Source organism: Pyxicephalus adspersus, chromosome 4, assembly GCF_032062135.1.
Source record: "Pyxicephalus adspersus chromosome 4, UCB_Pads_2.0, whole genome shotgun sequence".
Taxonomy (NCBI): Eukaryota; Metazoa; Chordata; class Amphibia; order Anura; family Pyxicephalidae; genus Pyxicephalus; species Pyxicephalus adspersus.
Genome location: NC_092861.1, coordinates 644,842 through 665,102, shown reverse-complemented (window position 1 = coordinate 665,102; position 20,261 = coordinate 644,842). Strand labels below are relative to the sequence as shown.

Below are 20,261 nucleotides of genomic sequence, written 5' to 3'. Positions count from 1 at the left end.
ATTCCTTCAGTAAATCAGCCCAATGACTCCATACAGTTATAAATATCCCGGTTTCTTTCCATGCTGTATATTCCACATTCAATCCAAGTCAGATTTATATATCTTTCACATAATTCTTTACATAAAGTATATTCAAGTAAAAAAACTGGAAATATTGTAATTTGTATTGTTTGTATAAAATAATTTTAATAAAAGTACAGAATCCCTAATTTGTATTTCCATAATAAATATAATGTCCCTTTGTATACACACACGTGAGCCCGGAGTTCTGTATGCTGAATGTTCTGGTGACCATTAGCAGCACCTATATAGGATGTCCAATACACATTTGTACATACATAGATAAAGTCTTGCCTGTACATAGATGTATTATCAGCTCACTCACCACTTCCAAGCATCCCTGATAATATAGCTACAATGTTGGGGCGATTGGTTGGTGTGCCCGCCTGGAGTATGGAATTGAGAAGAATGCAGTTTGTTTAACTTGTTTTTCTTGCTCTCCTCCATACAATGGGCTGTGGTGGGCAGTGAAGGTTTTGCAATCTTTATCACAGAAAGTCACACAGGTGATTGTGCAAACTTGGCTGTGCCATCTGTATTGCATGTACACGGGGAAGTAGGTATTCTTCCTTTCAGAGGGCACATTGCAGAAACTTTGGGTCAAACAATGTACAGATAAGATTTTTGATGGGACAGCAGGGTTAGGTAATGCCAAGTCCCAGGGTGCTATGACCATCGGGGAACCTGCAGCTCTACAGTAACAGGAATCACAAAGTCAATGTAATGATTGTGCATATAGTGTGGAGATCTGTGCAAGGTGACATTTGTATTGAAGGTATCACTCTTCTCCCTTTCATTCTCTCTTCTCTGTTCTCTTTTCCACCTATCTTTTTTTATTTTCTGTCCCCCTTTCTCTCTCTTCCCTCCTGTCCCTCTCCCCCCTCTCCCTATATATAAGCTATTTATAGGAAAATGATTCGCATTTTTTTCAAATATTTTTTATTGTGACTGATTGAATTTACACAATACAGTGACAAAAAAGTTGAACGACAATCATAAAAAGCCTAAAAGTGCCCAACATACATAAAAATATAATAACCATAGCAGAGAATATAAACAGAGACATTTCCAGGTAAATAACATAACTCTAATTTGTGCTCATCAAAACAAAAGGAAATAAACCAATAAAGCGAGACAAAATTTTGAACATTTAAGTGATTGCTTTTATATCTGACAGATCTGACATTTTAAAGAAGAATAGAAGGTGATGGGGCTCCGTACCAGCAGTGGTCAGGAGTAAATCTTACATAGAATCTAATGTCCCTGTGATTGGGAATAACCTGGTCATACCATTCCTAAAATAAAACTTCAGAACAGAGGATAAGCTTTGTCTGATTTAAATATTATTCAAACTAGATCTGCGAGGACACCAGGAACCTGTAAACCACCAGAGCTTGAAACATTTTACATAAATCCATCGCATTCTACATCTGACTGCACACACAGCTTTCCTGTCCCTGGTGTACATACAAATTAATAGATTATCATGTTGTGACATAGTGACTGGATCCCGGTGTACCCTATAATTATATTGTGACATAGTGACTGGACCCCGGTGTACCCTTTGATTATCATGGTGTGACATAGTAACTGTACCCCGGTGTACCCTTTGATTATCATAGTGTGACATAGTGACTGGATCCCTTTGTACCCTTTGATTATCATGGTGTGACATAGTGACTGTACCCCGGTGTACCTTTTGATTATCATAGTGTGACATAGTGACTGGATCCCTTTGTACCCTTTGATTATCATGGCAGGCGGCAGCAACATCAGCAGGAAGAGGAGGTGGTGGGCCCTGAGAGGGATCATGGACAGCATTGGTAACTGGCATCTAGAGCTGGGTACTGGGCAGGCGGCAGCAGTAAAAGCATGAGGAGGAGGCAGTGGGCCCTGAGACAGAGCAAGGACCGCATTGGAGGTTGAGGCCATCACATATTGGAGACATGAATCGATGAACGAGATTCCAATCCGTACCTACTATGTAGTGAAACCACATGAAAGGGAATGGGCTTGCCGGAATCTGCGGGGAAAGAAGACCCTGTTGAGCTTGAGTCTAGTCTGGCATCTAGAGCTGGGTACTGGGCAGTGGGCAGGCGGCAGCAGTAAGAGCATGAGTAGAAGGCGGGTGACATTCTTCTCAATAGCCTGCAATTTTTATTATATTATCCTGCATTTATATAGCGCCAACATATTATGCAGTGCTGTAAAAAGTCTATAGTCTTGTCCCTAGCTGCCCCTCAAAAGAGCTCACAATCTAATAGTCATATGTCTTTAATGCAGTCTAAGGGGGAAGCTTTTTAACCTAACGGCATGTTTTTGGAATGAGGGAAGAAACCGGAGTACCCGGAGGAAACCCACACAAACACGGGGGGAACCTGCAAACTCCATGCAGATAGTGTCCTGGCTGAGATTCCAACCCGGAACCCAGCATAGCAAAGGCTGGAGTGCTAACCACTGAGCCATTTTATTGCCCATGTAGCATTGTAAGAGGAATTCTTCCCACTGACCACTACACTAATGTACTGAGTTGTGGGTATAGTAATTATTGAATTGATGGGTCAAAGGCCAAGAAACACTACACAAGACTATCACAATCCAATCTGGGACCTGAGTAACTGACCAATAGCTGTAGATTATCATAAGGACCCAATTACCCAAATACTGACACGTGGAATACCCAGAAACAGCAATCTGAGCTTAGCTGCCAATGTGAGGAAGGGGTCTTTACGATGAAGTCAGTGAACTGAGCTTTGTAAATATTAGGCCTGGCTAGACAACACATGGCAGGTAAAACATGTCAATTGTACGAATTACATTTGTGTATTGAATTACATTGAGCTGTCTTCTTCGTCTTTTCAATGTCAGTGTCCTTCAGCATTCATGTCCATGTACATCAGACATAAATATGAAATAAATGGAGTAACAAGTGATGGAGAGAGTTAGTGTTTGTCATATGACAGTACGTGATATTATATATTTGTCCTTTGGTTTTAGGATTTGCATGGAAAGGAAACATTTGCTGCATTTACATGGGAGAGGCGAGCAGGATCTGTACCAATCCAGTATACCTAAATCATCAGACACAGCTGATCCCAGACTCTGCACATCCTTGCACATCACACCATGGAGTCCTATATCACGCACATATCCACTGCTGTGCTGTTTGCTGAGGGCTTCTTGGGAATGACAATAAATATGATTATTGTGGCCATTCAGTTCCTGAGATGGAAGACTGTGACATCCTTGGAAATCTGTGACAAGATCATCACCTGTCTGGGGGTCTCCCGGAGTCTTCTCATGGCTAACATTCTTTTTGCTTATTTCATGCGGACATATGGCCCCTGGGTAATGGGAAGTTTGTTCTTCAACCTCAGCACTCTATTAGTAGGAATGTTATTACACTCAGCCGAGCTCTGGATCACCACTGTCCTGTGCGTGTTTTACTGTGTGAAAATTTCACAATACAGCCATCAGCTCCTTATTCTCATGAAGAGCAGAATCTCCATACTTGTTCCTCGGTTTATTGTGGCTTCTCTCATCATTTCTCTGGCTTCCAGTATACCCGTTATCCAATATGGACTCGTCCTTCACTCATACAATTCATCCATTGGTCTTCCATGCAATGTCACCGAAAACAATGCAGATGTAGAATTTGCTTTCTTGGCCCAGATATTTATCTTCTTCTTGGGTTCTCTTCTTCCATTTCTGCTCCTCTGCTCTGCCATGTATCTGTTGCTTCGATCTCTTTGGATGCACATCGGGAAGATGAAAAATATCGGGGCGAGTTTTCAACACCCCAACCTAGAGGCTCACTTTGCTGTTGTGAAAAGTCTGATTCTTTTCCTGCTCAGTCAAGTCATCATTTTTGTCTGCATGCTTTTTATATTGGTGTATATTGTGCATTTTGATAGCCCATTGAGGTTGTGGATGTTTATTATAAGGTGCGCCCCTCCACTTCTTCATTCAGCACATCTGCTCTGTTACAATCCCAATCTAAGGCAGGCATTTATAAAACATATCAGGGTCTAATAAGATGTATCTGAGCACCATATTTGTGGCAATGTAGATTCTGATCATTCTATTTCCTACCTTGGGGCTGAGCTACAAGGATAACTGTCAGAGAAAAACAGTGGCAAAAACTCGATTGGAACAAAATCAGTGGGACAAAGTGGGAAAAAAAAAGTTTTTGATTTTTGGATAAAGTGGCTTCCTGTCCCTTCAGACCACAGGAGATGAGCAGACCCAGAAACCTCCCCATAGAGTCCCCTGGTGATATAAGACAATGTCTGGAGATTAGGTCAGGTGATCCTATTGCTGGAATGATGACTACAAAGTGCCTCCTGCAAACTAGAGAATCCACTTACCTCTCCCTAAACCACCCACCTGCACTGCAAAGATAATGCTGATATAAGAATATTCAGAATCCAGCACATTGGGAAGTCTCAGTTTCATGGTTCCCCCCATGGTAAGTGATTCCTCCAGCTGACTCGTACATGACTACAGGGCACAGGAATAATGTGGGGTCTAGCAGGGATACCCAATGATCACAGCTGGGTCCAGGAATATAAGAATATTGGTTTAGAATTCAGTAAATTCTGCACGCAGTAACATCTTCTCAGCATGGTGCAAGTAGGTGGTGCAGCTGGTGGAGAGTATGGCTTCTCTTCCTTGCAGGGGGCACTTCTTGTTATCATTCTAAATTATACTGATGTTTGTAGAAGCTTCAATGACATGGCTGAAGAAATGTGGTGTGTATATGAATAGGGGGTGTGCATATGGTGTGCATAGGGGGTTGGGTAAACACTTGCAGCCAAGGCTAGCTAGGGATAATGCACACAGACTATGAGATAATAATGCACCGCATGCAGCCCACATCATCTACAGCAATGCTATACTGAAGCCGTCCTTTATGGAAATGTGGAATCGGCTTCTGAGATTTATTTGTATGAAACAATTCTAACAATTCAAAGTTCTGTTCAAAGGCAATAATCCATTGAATCAAGGCAAACTGAGACAATCAGGTTTATCACACAATCAAGGTGTTAAACTTTTCCATTCCACAACCTGGAAATAAACTTTTACCTGAAAATCCATTTATAAAAATCATCTCTTTGAGCAGAGGCTGTCAAACCCGGCTGTCAGTGACAGCTGCAGTTCCTGCTAATGGAAACCAGAGAGGTTCCCTAACACCCCCATGCTGGGGCTTCACTGAGATTATAATGGTTTCATGCAAAGGCCAAATATGAATCTTTATGTTGTAATAAAATCCTTCAGAGGACCGGATACATCTCTTGTATGGACCAAGGAAGAAGAATCAGCAGAGCCATGGAGGCTTGGAGATTGGGAGACAAGCATCAATGACTTCTATAAAGTTTCATGTGACCCAGGCAAGTGACTTCTCAGGTCTAATTGTTTGGAAATATGTTAATAATAACCTATGGTTCTAGAATCTAAGACTTTTCATTAGGACCGGTCACCTGATGGCACGGAACACCAGAATCTCTCTATAGTTGTATGATAGATCACATCGTCCATATATCTGTCCTAGAAGGATAAGAGGTTTATTCTTCACACATGGAAAGACTTCTTTACAGTTATATTGTGCTCAGATGGAGGTTAGGGAAGAAATCACTGAGATCAATGACATTGAGATTGTGTTTTTATTAGTGTTTGTGTTAAGTTTCTATACCATTTGTTTGATTTTTGTAATTTAGAGCATTCCTAATGCCAAGTAGCAGTCCTTCCTGTCCCAGGGATCCTTCATGGTCATTTTTACATCAGAAGAGCTAGAAAAACGCTTTGTGAGTTATAAATAACCAGGCTGAGCTGCAATATATTACATTTTTGTATTTGGTTACCAGGATCTCGTTGTAAATTCATCTCTGAGAGGATGCAAATCTCCAGAATAAAAAGCATTTACCATTTTCCATGTTACATAGAGACGCTTTGTAGATTTGCATGCCAATGAAACACTTTTCTGGAATTGACGTGACTGATAGCAGATTTCCCATCATACATTCAGCATATTCTATTTACACAAAGGCTTCTGTACAGGCAGCATTTCATACAATGGATTCCTTCCTCCACATGATATTTACAGCCGTAATGCTGGCTGAGTGCTTTGCAGGAATCATAGTAAATTCCTTCATTGTGGCTGTTCAGTTGGTGAGATGGAAAGTTGTGAAATCTCTGGAAATCTGCCACCAGATCCTCACCTGTCTGGGGGTCTCCAGAATCTGTTGTCAGCTCCAAAGTTTGATATTCTTTTTGTTTGGATTGTATTGTCCTTGGTTGGTTCAGGGTTATGTCTTTTTAGCAGCAGCTGTAACAATGGCTATGTTTTTTCATCTCACCCATCTCTGGATCACCAGCGTCCTTTGTGTATTTTATTGTGTGAAGATTACAACGTACAGCCATAAGAAATTCATCTTCCTGAAGAGCGGGGTCTCCGGGCTCATCCCTTGGGTAATGGTGGCATCTCTGCTGATGTCGCTGCTCTTCAGCCTTCCAGCTGGTTGGTGCAGCTACAAAACCCAACATCGGCTGCCATGAACAATGTGACCACACACAATGCTTGGATAATAAATGGTGACAACAGGATAACAATATCCCTGGTATTCTCTTATCCCCGTTCCTCATATTTTGTATTGCAATGTAATTCCATCTCTTTGCTTGCACAGCTTACAGATGAGAAGCAGTGGGAGCAGCATTAGATCTCCAGACTTAGAGGTTGTTATGAAGTGTTTGGTCTTCTTCTTATTCTTCCATTTGTTGTATTTTACAAGAGCCTTTATTATTGCCTTCAAATCACAGCCTAGAGAGAGCCCCTGGAGGGTGTTTATTAGCATTGTAATGAACGCTCCGCCATTACTCCACCCAGCCTTTATCATAACAAGCAATCCCAGACTAATAGAGACGTGTCTACCGATGTGCGGGCAGTCTTACAAAATTGTCTGGGGATCAAAGTTCTAACAATCTGGGTTGTTATAAAGTTTTCATCAACCCCTAATTCTGAAATCCCCAACTACATCTACAAGACACCATTGGGGGATTTTCCTCCAACATGGCGGTTCCAAAGGACCTTCCTTGGCCTCACATAGGGAATGGGGAGAAGACCAAAAAACTTGCTGCTGGTCCTCCAGTGATGCTAAAAAACAGCGGGTGAATCAACTACAGGTAGTCCCCGAGTTAAGGACATCCGACATACAAACGCCTCCGGGGCTTCCCTGCTTGCTGCTGTGCAGGGCGGAGGCTTGAAGGGGGGAGGGGCGGTTTGCATGACTTGCAGAAGAAATCTTTTGCTAAACACAGCTGAGGTTGCCGATGATCTGAGCTGATCCGTAACCTCTTGTAACCTAATGACCAAGACAAACTCTGCAGTTGTTTCTTTTTGCATATCAAAGCTCAGCTTGCTCCGGAAGTTATTGAATGTCTGGGCTCCATAAAGTTTTCTTTTTGCTTTGTTTGTGATTAACTCACAGTGATGATTTTATACAGTAACTGACACCACACTGCCTAATAATATGATGAGACAAACATTTGTCCTAATTGCATTTATTAAAATATATAAAATATTAAAAGAACAAACCTACAGTCCTTATTTTGTATGTAAGCCGGGGACTACCTGTATAGGAAAAATGTGAATATTGGGTGAATGAAGCATTTCTTCTTGTTGCTGGTGACAGAGGTGATAATATGCAGAATCTTAGTATAGGGAGTCATGTGAATCTTTACATGGGTTTTATATTTTCACTTCACCTGGAGAGATTTTTTCATCCTTTGTAGCTATTAAACTGCTTTTTATATCACTAAAATGAGAAATTCCCCCACCAATCTCTGTAACATCTGCGGATAAAACAAAGAGCTGAGGATTTTCTTCCTTTTCTGTATAACATGATTTTCTTTGTACTGAGGGTACAGAGGGTGAATCTTGTTTCTCTTCACATTCACTGTGCTGTAGTTAAAGGGTGATGGTAAAATAAAGATGGAATAGATATAAAAGTCATTTATGTAAAATGGTGTTTGTGTGACTATTATATAGAAAAAGTTCAAATTTAATCATATTCAAGCTCAGATATCATCGGAAGCCAACACATTTCAGGGGTTCTAAGGGTCCAAGCCCAGGGAGAATCATTCCCTCTACACTGCCTGGGAACATTCACCATTCACCAGAGATCCAGTGTCCCCACACCTTCCATTCCCCGTTATTTTTCTGGCAGTGTCTTTAGGTCATTAGGAATATTTTAAATCTTTATTTCCTTGGTGACCATTCTAGAATTTGGAGTCCTCATAGGTCAGTCTATTATTCTTCTATTCATCTCTGAACATTGGTGGTGAAATTCAGTAAGAGAACTGCAGAGGAATAGGGGTGCAGTGTGTGTGGGGGTAAGGGGGGTGCAGTATGTTTGCAGGTGGGCTGTAGTGTGTGTGTGGGGGGTGCAGTGTGTGTTTGGGGGAAGGGCGGTGCAGTGTTTGTGGGGGGGGGGGGGATGGGTCCAGGTGGGGTGCAATCATTTATCATTAACTTGTATCTGTGCATGCTCAGTGATGTGTCGGATATTATTACCCCACTACAGATCACAGTAGTTTTCCCTAGAAAAATGGCGCCATTATTGTCCAGACATCATCAGGGTCCCCATCTACTTCCTGGTCCGAGATGCTGGCTCCGAGGTGACACAATCATGTCAAACCTAGGACAAAATTCTGGAAATCCAAAGCAACATTCTAATTGGCTGATGGTGTCAGGGGCAATACCCTAACATTGCGTCCATCCCCCAACCAGAAGAGGATAAGGGGTAATTACACAGCACATGTTTATGTAAAATTCCATCCTAATTATTATTATTATTATTGTTATTATTAATAAACAGGATTTAAATAGCGCCAACATATCACGCAGCACTTTCCATTAAATAGGGACACACCCTGCCCCAAAAAGCTTACAATCTAGAAGGTGGTGAAGTATCACAAAATAGGAGGGCATCGTCTGGGCATCACACATACAATACACGGTCCCACTGCTTTGTGGTATCTCGGGTATTACACACAATGTGTGACACTGCCATAGTTCTTCACATTGGTTACATTTTGGAAATAATCCTTGCTTTGGGTCTTTTGTTCATTTATTTGTTTTTATTAATATTCTGACCCCCATGTGTAGGGGTGCTTAGGTGGGGGGTTATTTAAATCTATTTTTATTAGGAGGCCCCAGTGATCCACCCCGCCATGTTGGGTAATGAATAAAGGGGTACATAGTATCCTTTAACATTGAGAAGAATGCAGGTTGTCCCTCTGGCTTGATAATTACAAGGACATATAGGTGGCCACCCCTGTAGTCAGAGATGTGAAAATGTAGAGAAAGAAAGAGACGGGGCTTTGAGGCCGTAATCATATAAATTACTAATTATGTATTTGTACTAAGATTCATACATAATAGCATATACATCCATAGTCACCAACCCATTACCATCATGGCATGGAATAGGACACACTATACATACAGTTAGCTAGCGTATTGCGTTGAACTGTTTAAGTCTTTTTACTCAACGCGTTTCGCCACTAAGGGCTTCCTCAGGGGTATGAGTGTAGCAGTGACTGTTACAGTCTATACAGTGGATAAAATATAGAAATACAGAGATATACAGTAATAGTTACATTGTTAGGTTGTGGAATTCATATTCATAAATACATAGCTTAAATTCCAATATTACTAAACGAGTGTAGCCCGAATGAGGTCTATACATCCATCTACAGAAATGGTGCTGAATAAACCATAAATAATAAGTGCTACTTATGTGTACATGTTATACAGAGGTAAATATAGAAGGTATATACATATATATGTATGTGTTCATAAACGTTAATTGTTAGGTTGTGCAAGGGTTAATCGTGTCTATAGAGAGAAGATAGAATAATAATAAAAGATGACGTCGGATGTTTGGAGTGATGGGAATAGTAATAGATTATTGGTCAATAAAACTAAGAAGATTCTTACTTTGTGGCTGCCAGATAATATAATTCAAGTGTCTTGCAGCAAAATATTTGCATAGGTACAGGTAAGGCTGGTAGCATGTAAAGAGGAGGGGGATGGTTTTTACAAATAGAAGGGAGAACGGTCATCAAAAGTCAGGAACAGGGAGGCGAGTCTAATATTTCTAGACATAATAATAATAATGACAAATTTGTTATCGCAATATTGATTTTACCTACTTTGATGTAAGTAGATATAAAGAAGGTGTAATCAAATTCTTATACTTTACAGGGTCTCTTCAATTCCGGGGCCGACAATAGGGAGTTTTCTGTATATAGGAAGTCATTTAAAAATAAAACTTTAGGAGTATTATAGGAATAAAATTATAGATAAGTGGTGCATGATAGAAAGTCATGCAGAGGACCATTGCTTACCAAACCATAATGGGGACCTGTAAGGCAAAACTCTGCAGAGAGCTGCCACGGGAGCAGAATACACTGTGTCCGTGTATAAGCCCAGGCTGCTTATAAGGCAGCCTCCCATCCCCCACAAGTCCAGTGACTGCAGGGGGACTTGATTTTTGCAGACTTGGACAAGTTGGCAGTTTAGAGTAATGTTAAAGCATTGTAGGATCCTATTTGAAAAAAAAATATATATATATATATATATTACAAAAAATAATTTTTGTCTAAATTAATAAGTTACATTGAGAGAAATTGAAATGCTTGGAAGTGTAAATTAACCAAATCCGTACCATTGATAAAGTAAAGTAATTAATGTTTATTGTTTTATGACAAAGTTTCACCAAAGTAGTAACACGTCAAGTTACAAGGTAGTTATGTATTAATAGAAGAATCTGTTGTCAGGATACAGTGTATCATCGGGTTCTGTGTAGGTTCTGTGTAGGTTCTGTGTATGATTCGTCCCAGATATCACTCTGATATAACAGGTGTTTTATAGTTAGGTAGTTAATATCACCTATGGATATAGCTTATACATATTGTAATTAGTCATATAGTCTATACATATTAAAATAATATCAGTGTCCTGTTCTCGCAGCATGTACCCCCGGGCAGCTCAACAGGCAGATAACACTCTATTAGTCAATAAATTGAGACTTGTGTCAAAAACTGTAGATTTATTACCTGGACGTAGAAATGGGTAAACTAAAGAAAGAAATGAGCAAACACACTGTAAGAACATTACCTAAGATGAGCGTACAACGTACGTAGCAACAGGTCTGCTGGGATTCCAGAACTGGGTTTTCCATGTCACTCAGAAGTGTTCTGATCCAGGCCAGAGTTTGGGTTTGTCTGGCCGTTAATTACTGCACAGGTGTGAGCAGCAGGTAAAGGGGAAGGAGAGGAAGGAAGCTCTCTGACCCGGGCCACAGGGAAGCTGCCAGTGAGAGCCATTGGTGTACTACATGTGAGTAAAGATTGCTGGAACTTTGTGTTGAGTTGGCTGGGTTGGCCACCAATTGGTAGAGAGGAATCCGCCTGACTGGCTAGGATTTATTTTCATTTTGTTTTATCTTTTGCAACCTTTTAATAAAACTGACTATGGGTCAGTTTCAGCCTTATCTACTGTCTCCAGTGTGCTTCATCCACCTCTCCTGCAGTCTGAGAGGTCCTTTTACCCCAGAAGAGGCGATCCCACAAGGGTGGTATACCACAGTACATTGCATAAGGAATACAATCTGGTTGCATATAACAATATAAAATTTGTAACTTATTAGCAGCTCCAACAAAGTTTGTTCCCCTATCAGAGCAGATTTGTCTTACAGGACCTCGGATAGCAATAAAGCGTCTGAAAGATTTTATGAAGCTAGAGGTATCCATGGATTCAATAACCTCAATGTAGACAGCTCGGATAGACATACAAGTGAAAATGACTGCCCAGCGCTTGGAACTAGCATGAGCTCCTCTGGTTTGTCGTGTGATAACGGGCCAGGGACCAAACACATCAAGACCAACACTGGTGAATGGAGGATCAATGTGAACCCTGTCAGATGGGAGATTGGCCATTTTTTGTGTTTGTAAAATCCCACGAGGCTTGCGGCAAGTGACACCTTTAAAGATAAACCTGTTAACACATCTCTTCGCTCCAACAATCCACAGCCTAGTAGCTTGTAAAGCCCCTTCAGTAAATAGTCGGCCTTGAAGTTTTATCTGATTATGGTAGTGCTCTACAAGCAAAAGAGCTACATAGTGATAACCAGGGACTATTAGAGGATGCTTCTCACTAAACTCTAATCCGGCTTCTTTTAGGCGTCCTCCCACTCTTAGCAGGCCATTCCCATCAGGGACTGGATCAAGCTTCACTAACACACTGTCTTTAGGAATTTTTTTTGCTATTTGATACAGTCAATTTCCCTAGAAAATGTCTCCCGCTGAATAGGGTAAATGATTACATTTTTAGATTGTTCTTGCTCGCTATTGTTTGGCAAGCTTTGATTTGAGGTCTAAAGGTAAGAGGTGCGACCCAGCTATTGGTCTCATTCTTGGTGATTTCCCGTTGCATGGTCTCTAAGAACAATCTGTTTTCGTGGGACATTGCTACCTGGTTATCTTCCTTGGTTCTTTGGAACACTAAGCACCCTAGGTGGTCTTTGGCACTGTCATAGGTAAAGTTGTCACTTAGAGGGCCTATGAAGGAACAAGATAGGTGAGTACTATGTGGCAATTCCTTTATGAGGAAATAGTTTTGACATGGTTAGAAGTAAGCACCCCTCGGTGGTGGCCCCTCGTCGGTGGCCCCTTGGTGGTGGCGTCTTAGTTGTGACCCCTTGGTGGTTACCTCATGGTGGTGGTGACCCCTCGGTGGCAGAGGTTGGACTAGGTCGTCACCCTTCAAGTCCAGGTCGAGCCCCAAGTCATTGCCACCAAGTCCCAAGTCACCAAGAATTTTTCCAACTTGAGTCCCAAGTCACTTTACTTATCATGTCGTTTTCAAGTCATACTTAGCCTGTTATAATATATGTGAATAGCTAAATTGAATGCATATAGAAGGCATTTTTATTTTATTAATGTGCAGAAAACCAAAAAGTTGTCACATCGATTTATACACTTATCCCATTCAAACTACAGCCAATTAACTAATTTAAATTATAGTGATAGTCCCAAACATTTTTACTTTCAATATTTAAAAAAACAATTATTGAAAACCATCTTTTTGTGTTGCATTTAAAAAAAAAACAAGTTTTCAACCATGTCATCTCCCAATTGGTACCGATGAGGGTGCATGATAATACTGTCGTGACTGAAGACTCGTTCAATTGGAGCACTGCTGGCCGGTACAATAAGGATCCTTGTGACCAGTTTAAACAAGATAGGCAAAGTTTTGCAGTGATCATGATAAAACTTTATCGTGTCAAGTTTAACTTTCTGTCCTTCATTCATCATCAATGCCAATTGCTGTAGTTTTTAAATTTCACTTGAAATGTTTGGTGTTGCAGAGGCTGTCAAACTGGTTTCAGTTGTAGTGGAAACACTTCTGCTGTATGTGAAAAGTCCTGATTTACGCCTTTTGGCAGCTGAGGGTTGTGTAGAATCATCTCTTGATGAAGGGTTTGCTGAATGAAAGGTTGGTAGGGTTGGCAGAGTCTTTAATTAGCCCAGCTTTATGAAATATTCCTTGATATCTGGACAGTAAGCTATTTTCAAGTGCCATCCTCATCCTGGATAAGGTGTATGCAAATATAATTCTTTATATGGTTAAAAGTCCAAATACTGAGCGGACAACAGCAGAAATTGTGACAGAAAGTTCTCCTTGCACTCTGTTTGTGGCTTCCAGAAATGGTTCCAAGAGGTCTACTTGTTCCTGAGGTGGCAAATATTCCATTTGGGACAGACATAAGTTGTCATATGGCAGAGATTTCACCATGTCCTTTAATGGGGCTTCCTCAAGGCGCAAGATTGCCTCAACCTGCCTTAGTGTGCTGTTCCAGCTTTTGGGCAGAGAAATGCTGATCCTATTACCAATAAACTGCTAAAAAGCTCTAGTAGTACTAGTAGAATGCAAGAAAGGTGGGGAAGAAGGCAGTGAAGCTTCTGTAACTCTGCTGCTTTCCTCCCAGCATTCCTTGCATTCTATGTTCGGCTTTCTCTGCTGACAGCTGAAGGGGGCAGTGGGGAAGGCAGGGGGACTTCTATAACACCGCCCTCCCCCTTTCAACTGTCAGAGAAGAAAACTTGGTGGTGTTATGTTACAGAACACTCACTGCCTTCCTCCCCACCTTTTATGCATTCTAAGTCCACGGCTTTCTCCTCTGACAGCTGAGGAGAAAACCATGGACAAAGAACGCAAGGAAGGTGGTGTTACAGAAGCCTCACTGCCTTCCTCCCTTCCCCCTTCAGCTGTCAGCAGAGAAAGCAACTCACGAGTCCAGTTGCAAGTTGCTGGGGAAAATCTCACATTGAGTTGCAAGTTGTTCATTAGGTGGCTTAAGTCGGACTTAAGTCTAAGTCGAGTGACTCAAGTTCCAACCTCTGCTTGGTGGTGACCCCTTATTAGTGACCTCTGTAGTATCCCCTTGGTAGTGACCCCTTTTGGTGACCCCTTGGTGTTGACCCCATTATAGTGACCCCTTAGTGGTGACCCCATTATAGTGACCCCCTTGTGGTGACCCCATGAAGGTGACCCCATACTGGTGATCTCTTAGTGGTGACCCTTTAGTGGTGACCCCCTAGTGATGACACCTTGGTGGTGACCCATTGCGTACAAAGTTTGTATAGAGGAAAGTGTGGTAAGTTTACTTGAACCACTCGGCAATACTTGGTATGGTCCTATAGGCAGGGGCCTCTTTCAATGCTCCACAGATTTTGCAATACGCTGATAAGAATCCACTGGACCACACCGGCCGATATCTGGACCTCCAGCTAAAATATTGCTGGTATTTTGCTTCATCTTTGTCCAGACTCAGAAGATATTCAGCCAATTGTTGGGGAGTCAGAAAGTCATCAACATGAATAAAAGCATCGGGTGGAATGAATCGCTGGTAATTTTTCCGTGCAGGACCCATGGCCACTGGGACAGTCCCAGCCATGATAGAATTTGTCCAGAACTTTTCTGTGATGTAATCCTCATGGATGGAATTCTCAAAGGCAAGGTAGAACTTATATGTGGACAAAGTTTGCAGAGTCTGATTCCGGGGAAGAGGTAGAGCGTACTTACCATAGACATCGATTGGAAGGAATTTCTTTAACTCCTCATAATATTTGCTTCGTCTGTACCTTGCCTTCCAGTTGCTGACAACCCAGGCCACCAACTTTGACTTTTGGGGGATGGTAAATTGTTCTTTGCTGTTGACTTTTTCTAGCCTTACATTTGGAGTGTATATATCGGAATCGATTCGGTAAGACATTGTGAGGTTGATTTTATTGTCCATCATCGATAAATTAGGGCAATTGGTTGGAGACTCCATGCTGGACCAGATCCAGTATTGGTTTGGTGGTCTCGGTTCTGGAGGTAAAAGCTTTTCTGACTTGGCCACATCCCTATGACTGATCACAACAGCGTTTGCCATATGGTACATGCTGCGGTTTATGGTGTAGAAACAACCCAAACCTTCAGAATTGGGACATCTATTGAGAGGGAACTGGTATCCCAATGGCCACGTCCACAGTAAGATGGTCAACAGACTCTCATTGGAGGTCTGCTTAGATGGCATTGGACAACCTGGCACAGCCAATCGGTTTGATGCCCCCCAGTGATCTGTCTTGGAGTTTGATGCCAGCTTCGGCCGGTGTTTTATTTCATCATTTATTTCATCATTTATTTTATGTGACCAACCTTCTATCTGAAAATAAGAAAATGTAATGTAGAAGACGGTTCCCAACAATAAAATGCTGAAGCAGATCACAGTATATTTTGTTGACTGGTTTAGGAAATCCATGAAATCATCTTGTTTGGATCCGTGTCCCCGTGTCTGGAAAATAAGACAAACATAAACTGGACACCTGTAATGTACTACTATAGTGACATTGTAAAATGTTTCTTCCACCCATTATCTGAAATCTGATCACATGGCACAATTGTTTTATTCTCTGGGGATCCTGCCACGAGGGCCCTATCTGTTTTAGGGTGACACCATTCCTTGTATCCAATGCTGCTGTGTTATCACCCAATCATAGAGGCTTCGGGTGGAGAATTTCAGTGGCCATTTCAGCCTAGATAACACAGACATGGCCACTGTTGTCACCATCAGGAAACCCATTCTAAGGAATGGCAGCCAACTATTGGAGGAGCCATCAGTGGAGTGCAGGTAGAGGAAATGCGGGTAATTGGGGTACTGAAAATGAGCAACACTGAGATGTAACAAAGAATGAATAAAATGAAAACTATCTTAATTATAACGGGGACGGGGCACTATTCTTCCCACTGACACCAGGGGTGGGGCACTATTCTTCCCACTGACACCAGGGGTGGGGCACTATTCTTCCCACTGACACCAGGGGTGGGGCACTATTCTTCCCACTGACACCAGGGATGGGGCACTATTCTTCCCACTGACACCAGGGGTGGGGCACTATTCTTCCCACTGACACCAGGGATGGGGCACTATTCTTCCCACTGACACCAGGAACGAGGCACTATTCTTCCCACTGACAAAAGGATGGGGCAACCATCCTCCCACTGATACCAGGGATGAGGCACTATTCGTCCACTAACAAAATGATGGGGTAACCATCCTCCCACTGACACCAAGGATCAGGCATTATTCTTCCTACTGACACCAAGGATGGGCGCTATTCTTATTACTGACACCTGGGATGGAGCAATCATCCTCCCACTGATACTAAGGATGGGGCACCTTTCCTTCCACTGACACCAAGGATGGGAGATTATTCTTCCTACTAACACCAGGGATGGGGCAATTATCCTCCCACTGACACTAGTGATGGGGCACAATTCTTTACACTGAAAGCAAGGGATAGGGCAAACATCCTCCCACTTACACTGGGAATGGGGCAATATTCTTATTACTGACATTAGGGACAGGGCACTAATCTTCCCACTAAAAACAGGGATCAGGCATTATTCCTCCCACTGACACAAGGCATGGGGCACTATCCATCCCACTGACACCAGGGATGGGGCAATATTCTACCCAGAGACACCAGGGATGGGGCAATTATCCTCCCACTGACACTAGGGATGGGGCACAATTCTTCCCACTGACAACAGGGATCAGGCATTATTCTTCCCACTGACACAAGGCATGGGGCACTATTCATCACTATTCATCACTATTCATTCATGGGACAATATTCTTCCCACTGACACCAGGGATGGGGATATCATCATCCCACTGACACCAAGGATGGCGCCCTTTTCTTCCACTGACATCAGGAATGGGGTAATCATCCTCTCACTGACACCAGGGATGGGGCACTATTCTTCCCACTGACATTAGGGACAGGGCACAATTTTTCCCACTGACACCCGGGATCAGGCATTATCTTTCCTACTAACACCAGAGATGGAGCACTTTTCTTTCCACTGACACCAGGGACAAGGCATAATTCTTCCTACTGACACCAGGGATAGGGCACAAATCGTCACACTGAAACCAGGTTTGGGGCACTATGCTTCCAACAGACACCAGTGATGGGGAAACAATTCTTCCACTGACACCAGGTATAGGCCAATCATCCTCCCACTGACACCAGGGATTGGGCATAATTCTTCCCAATGACACTAGGAATGGGGCATTCATCCTCCCACGGAAAACAAGGATGGGGCAGTATTCCTGCTGCTTATACCAGGGATGGGGCAGTATTCTTCCTATTGAAACCAGGGATGGGGAAGTTATCCTCCCACTAAAACCAGGGATGAGGCACTATTTATTCCACTGACACAAAGGAATGGGGCACTATCCTTCACACTGATACAACAGATGGGGTACTATTCTTCCTACTGATACCAGGGATAGATCAATCTTCCTCCCACTGACAACAATCATGGGGCACTTTTCTTTCCATTGACACCAAGAACGGGACATTATTCTTCTTACTGACACAAAGGAATGGGGTACTGTTTTTCATACTGACACCATAGAAAGGGCAATTATCCTCCCACTGAAACCAGGAATAGGGCACAATTCTTCACATTGAAAGCAGGGATAGGGTACTAAGCTTCCAACTGACACTAGGGATGGAGCAATCATCCTCCTACTAACACAAGGCATGGGGCAATACTCCACCCAGAGACACCAGGCATGGGGCAATATTCCACCCAGAGACACCAGGGATGGGACTATCTTCCTCCCACTGACACCAGGGATAGGGATATCATCCTCCAACTGACACAAAGCATGGGGCACTTTTCTTCCACTGACATCAGAGATGGGGTAATCATCCCCTCGCTGACACAAGGGATGGGGCACTATTCTTCCTATTGACATTAGGGACAGGACACTATTTTTCCCACTGACACTGGGATCAGGCATTATCCTTCCTACTAACACCAGGGATGGGGAACTTTTCTTATTACTGACACCAGAGATGGAGCACTTTTCTTTCTATGGACACCAGGGACAGGGCATAATTCTTTCTACTGACACCAGGGATAGGGCAATTATCCTCCCACTGACACCAGGGATGGGGCACGAATCGTCACACTAAAATCAGGGATGGGGCACTATGCTTCCAACTGACACCAGCGATGGGGAAACAATTCTTCCACTGTCACCAGGGATAGGGCAATCATCCTCCCACTGACATCAGGGATGGGGCACTATTCTTCCCACTGACACTAGGAATGGGGCATTCATCCTCCCACTCACACTAGGGATGGAGCAATCATCCTCCTACTGACATCAGGAATGGGCCAACAATTCTTTCTCTGACATCAGGGATGGGGCATTATTCCTCCCACTGACAATAGGTACGGAGCACAATTCTTCCTACTGACACCAGGGACTGACACTAGGATTGAGGCATTCATCATCCCACTCACACTAGGGATGGGGCACTATTTTTCCAACTGACACCAGGAATGGGGCAATCATCCTCCCACTGACACCGGGGATCGGGCAATCATCCTCCTACTGACACCAGGGATGGGGCACTATTCCTCCCACTGACACCGGGGATGGGGCTCTATTTCTCCCACTGACACCAGGGATGGGGCACTATTTCTCCAACTGACACCAGGGATGGGGCAATATTCTTCTTACTGATACTAGGGATTGGGCACTATTCTTCCCACTGACACTAGGAATGGGGCATTCATCCTCCCACTCACACTAGGGATGGAGCAATCATCCTCCTACTGACACCAGGGATGGGCCAACAATTCTTTCACTGACATCAGGGATGGGGCATTATTCCTCCCACTGACAATAGGTACGGAGCACTATTCTTCCTACTGACACCAGGGACTGACACTAGGATTGAGGCATTCATCGTCCCACTCACACTAGGGATGGGGCACTTTAATTTCACTGACATCAGGGATGGGGCAACCATCCTCCCACTGACACCAGGGATGGCACACTATTTTTCCAACTGACACCAGGAATGGGGCAATCATCCTCTCACTGACACTATGGATGGGGCAATCATCCTCCCATTTACACAAGGGATTGGGCAATCATCCTCCCATTTACACAAGGGATCGGGCAATCATCCTCCTACTGACACCAGGGATGGGGCAATCATCCTCCCACTGACACCGGGGATGGGGCACTATTCCTCCCACTGACACCAGGGATGGGGCACTATTCCTCCCACTGACACCAGGGATGGGGCACTATTCCTCCCACTGACACCAGGGATGGGGCACTATTTCTCCCACTGACACCTGGGGTGGGGCAATATTCTTCTTACTGATACTAGGGATTGGGCACTATTCTTCCCACTGACATCAGGGATGGGGCACTATTCCTCCCGCTGAAACTAGGTACGGGGCATTTTTTTCCCACTGACACGAGACGGGACACTATTTTTCCCACTGACACCAGGGACCAGACATTATACTTTCTTCTGACAGCAGGGATGGGGCAATTATCCTCCCAATGACACCAGGGATGGGGCACTATTCCTCCCACTGAAAACAGGGACGGGGAAATCATCCTCCCACTTACACAAGAGATGGGGCATTCATTCTCCCACTGACACCAAGGGATGGGCATTATTCCTCCCTCTGACAGCAGGTAATGGGCACTAATCCTCCCACTGACACCAGGGATGGGGCACTATTCCTCCCACTGACACCAGGGATG

The 20,261-nt window shown here is 43.2% G+C and overlaps 2 protein-coding genes across 2 annotated transcripts in view; one reads left to right on the top strand and one right to left on the bottom strand.

Annotated features, from left to right (window-relative positions):
• Positions 1-3,186: 3,186 nt before the first annotated feature.
• LOC140328860 (taste receptor type 2 member 102-like) lies at positions 3,187-4,092 on the top strand. The gene has a single exon (XM_072408747.1). It carries the CDS (start codon positions 3,187-3,189, stop codon positions 4,090-4,092), a length of 906 nt encoding a protein of 301 aa, XP_072264848.1.
• Positions 4,093-13,038: 8,946 nt separating this feature from the next.
• LOC140327951 (3-galactosyl-N-acetylglucosaminide 4-alpha-L-fucosyltransferase FUT3-like) overlaps positions 13,039-20,261 on the bottom strand; it is a 14,695-nt gene continuing 7,472 nt past the window's right edge. Inside the window, exon 2 of the mRNA XM_072407197.1 lies at positions 13,039-15,962. Within this exon, the coding sequence (XP_072263298.1) occupies positions 14,787-15,929 (1,143 nt within the window). The 5' untranslated portion in view covers positions 15,930-15,962 and the 3' untranslated portion in view covers positions 13,039-14,786. The remainder of the gene's footprint in view (positions 15,963-20,261) is intronic.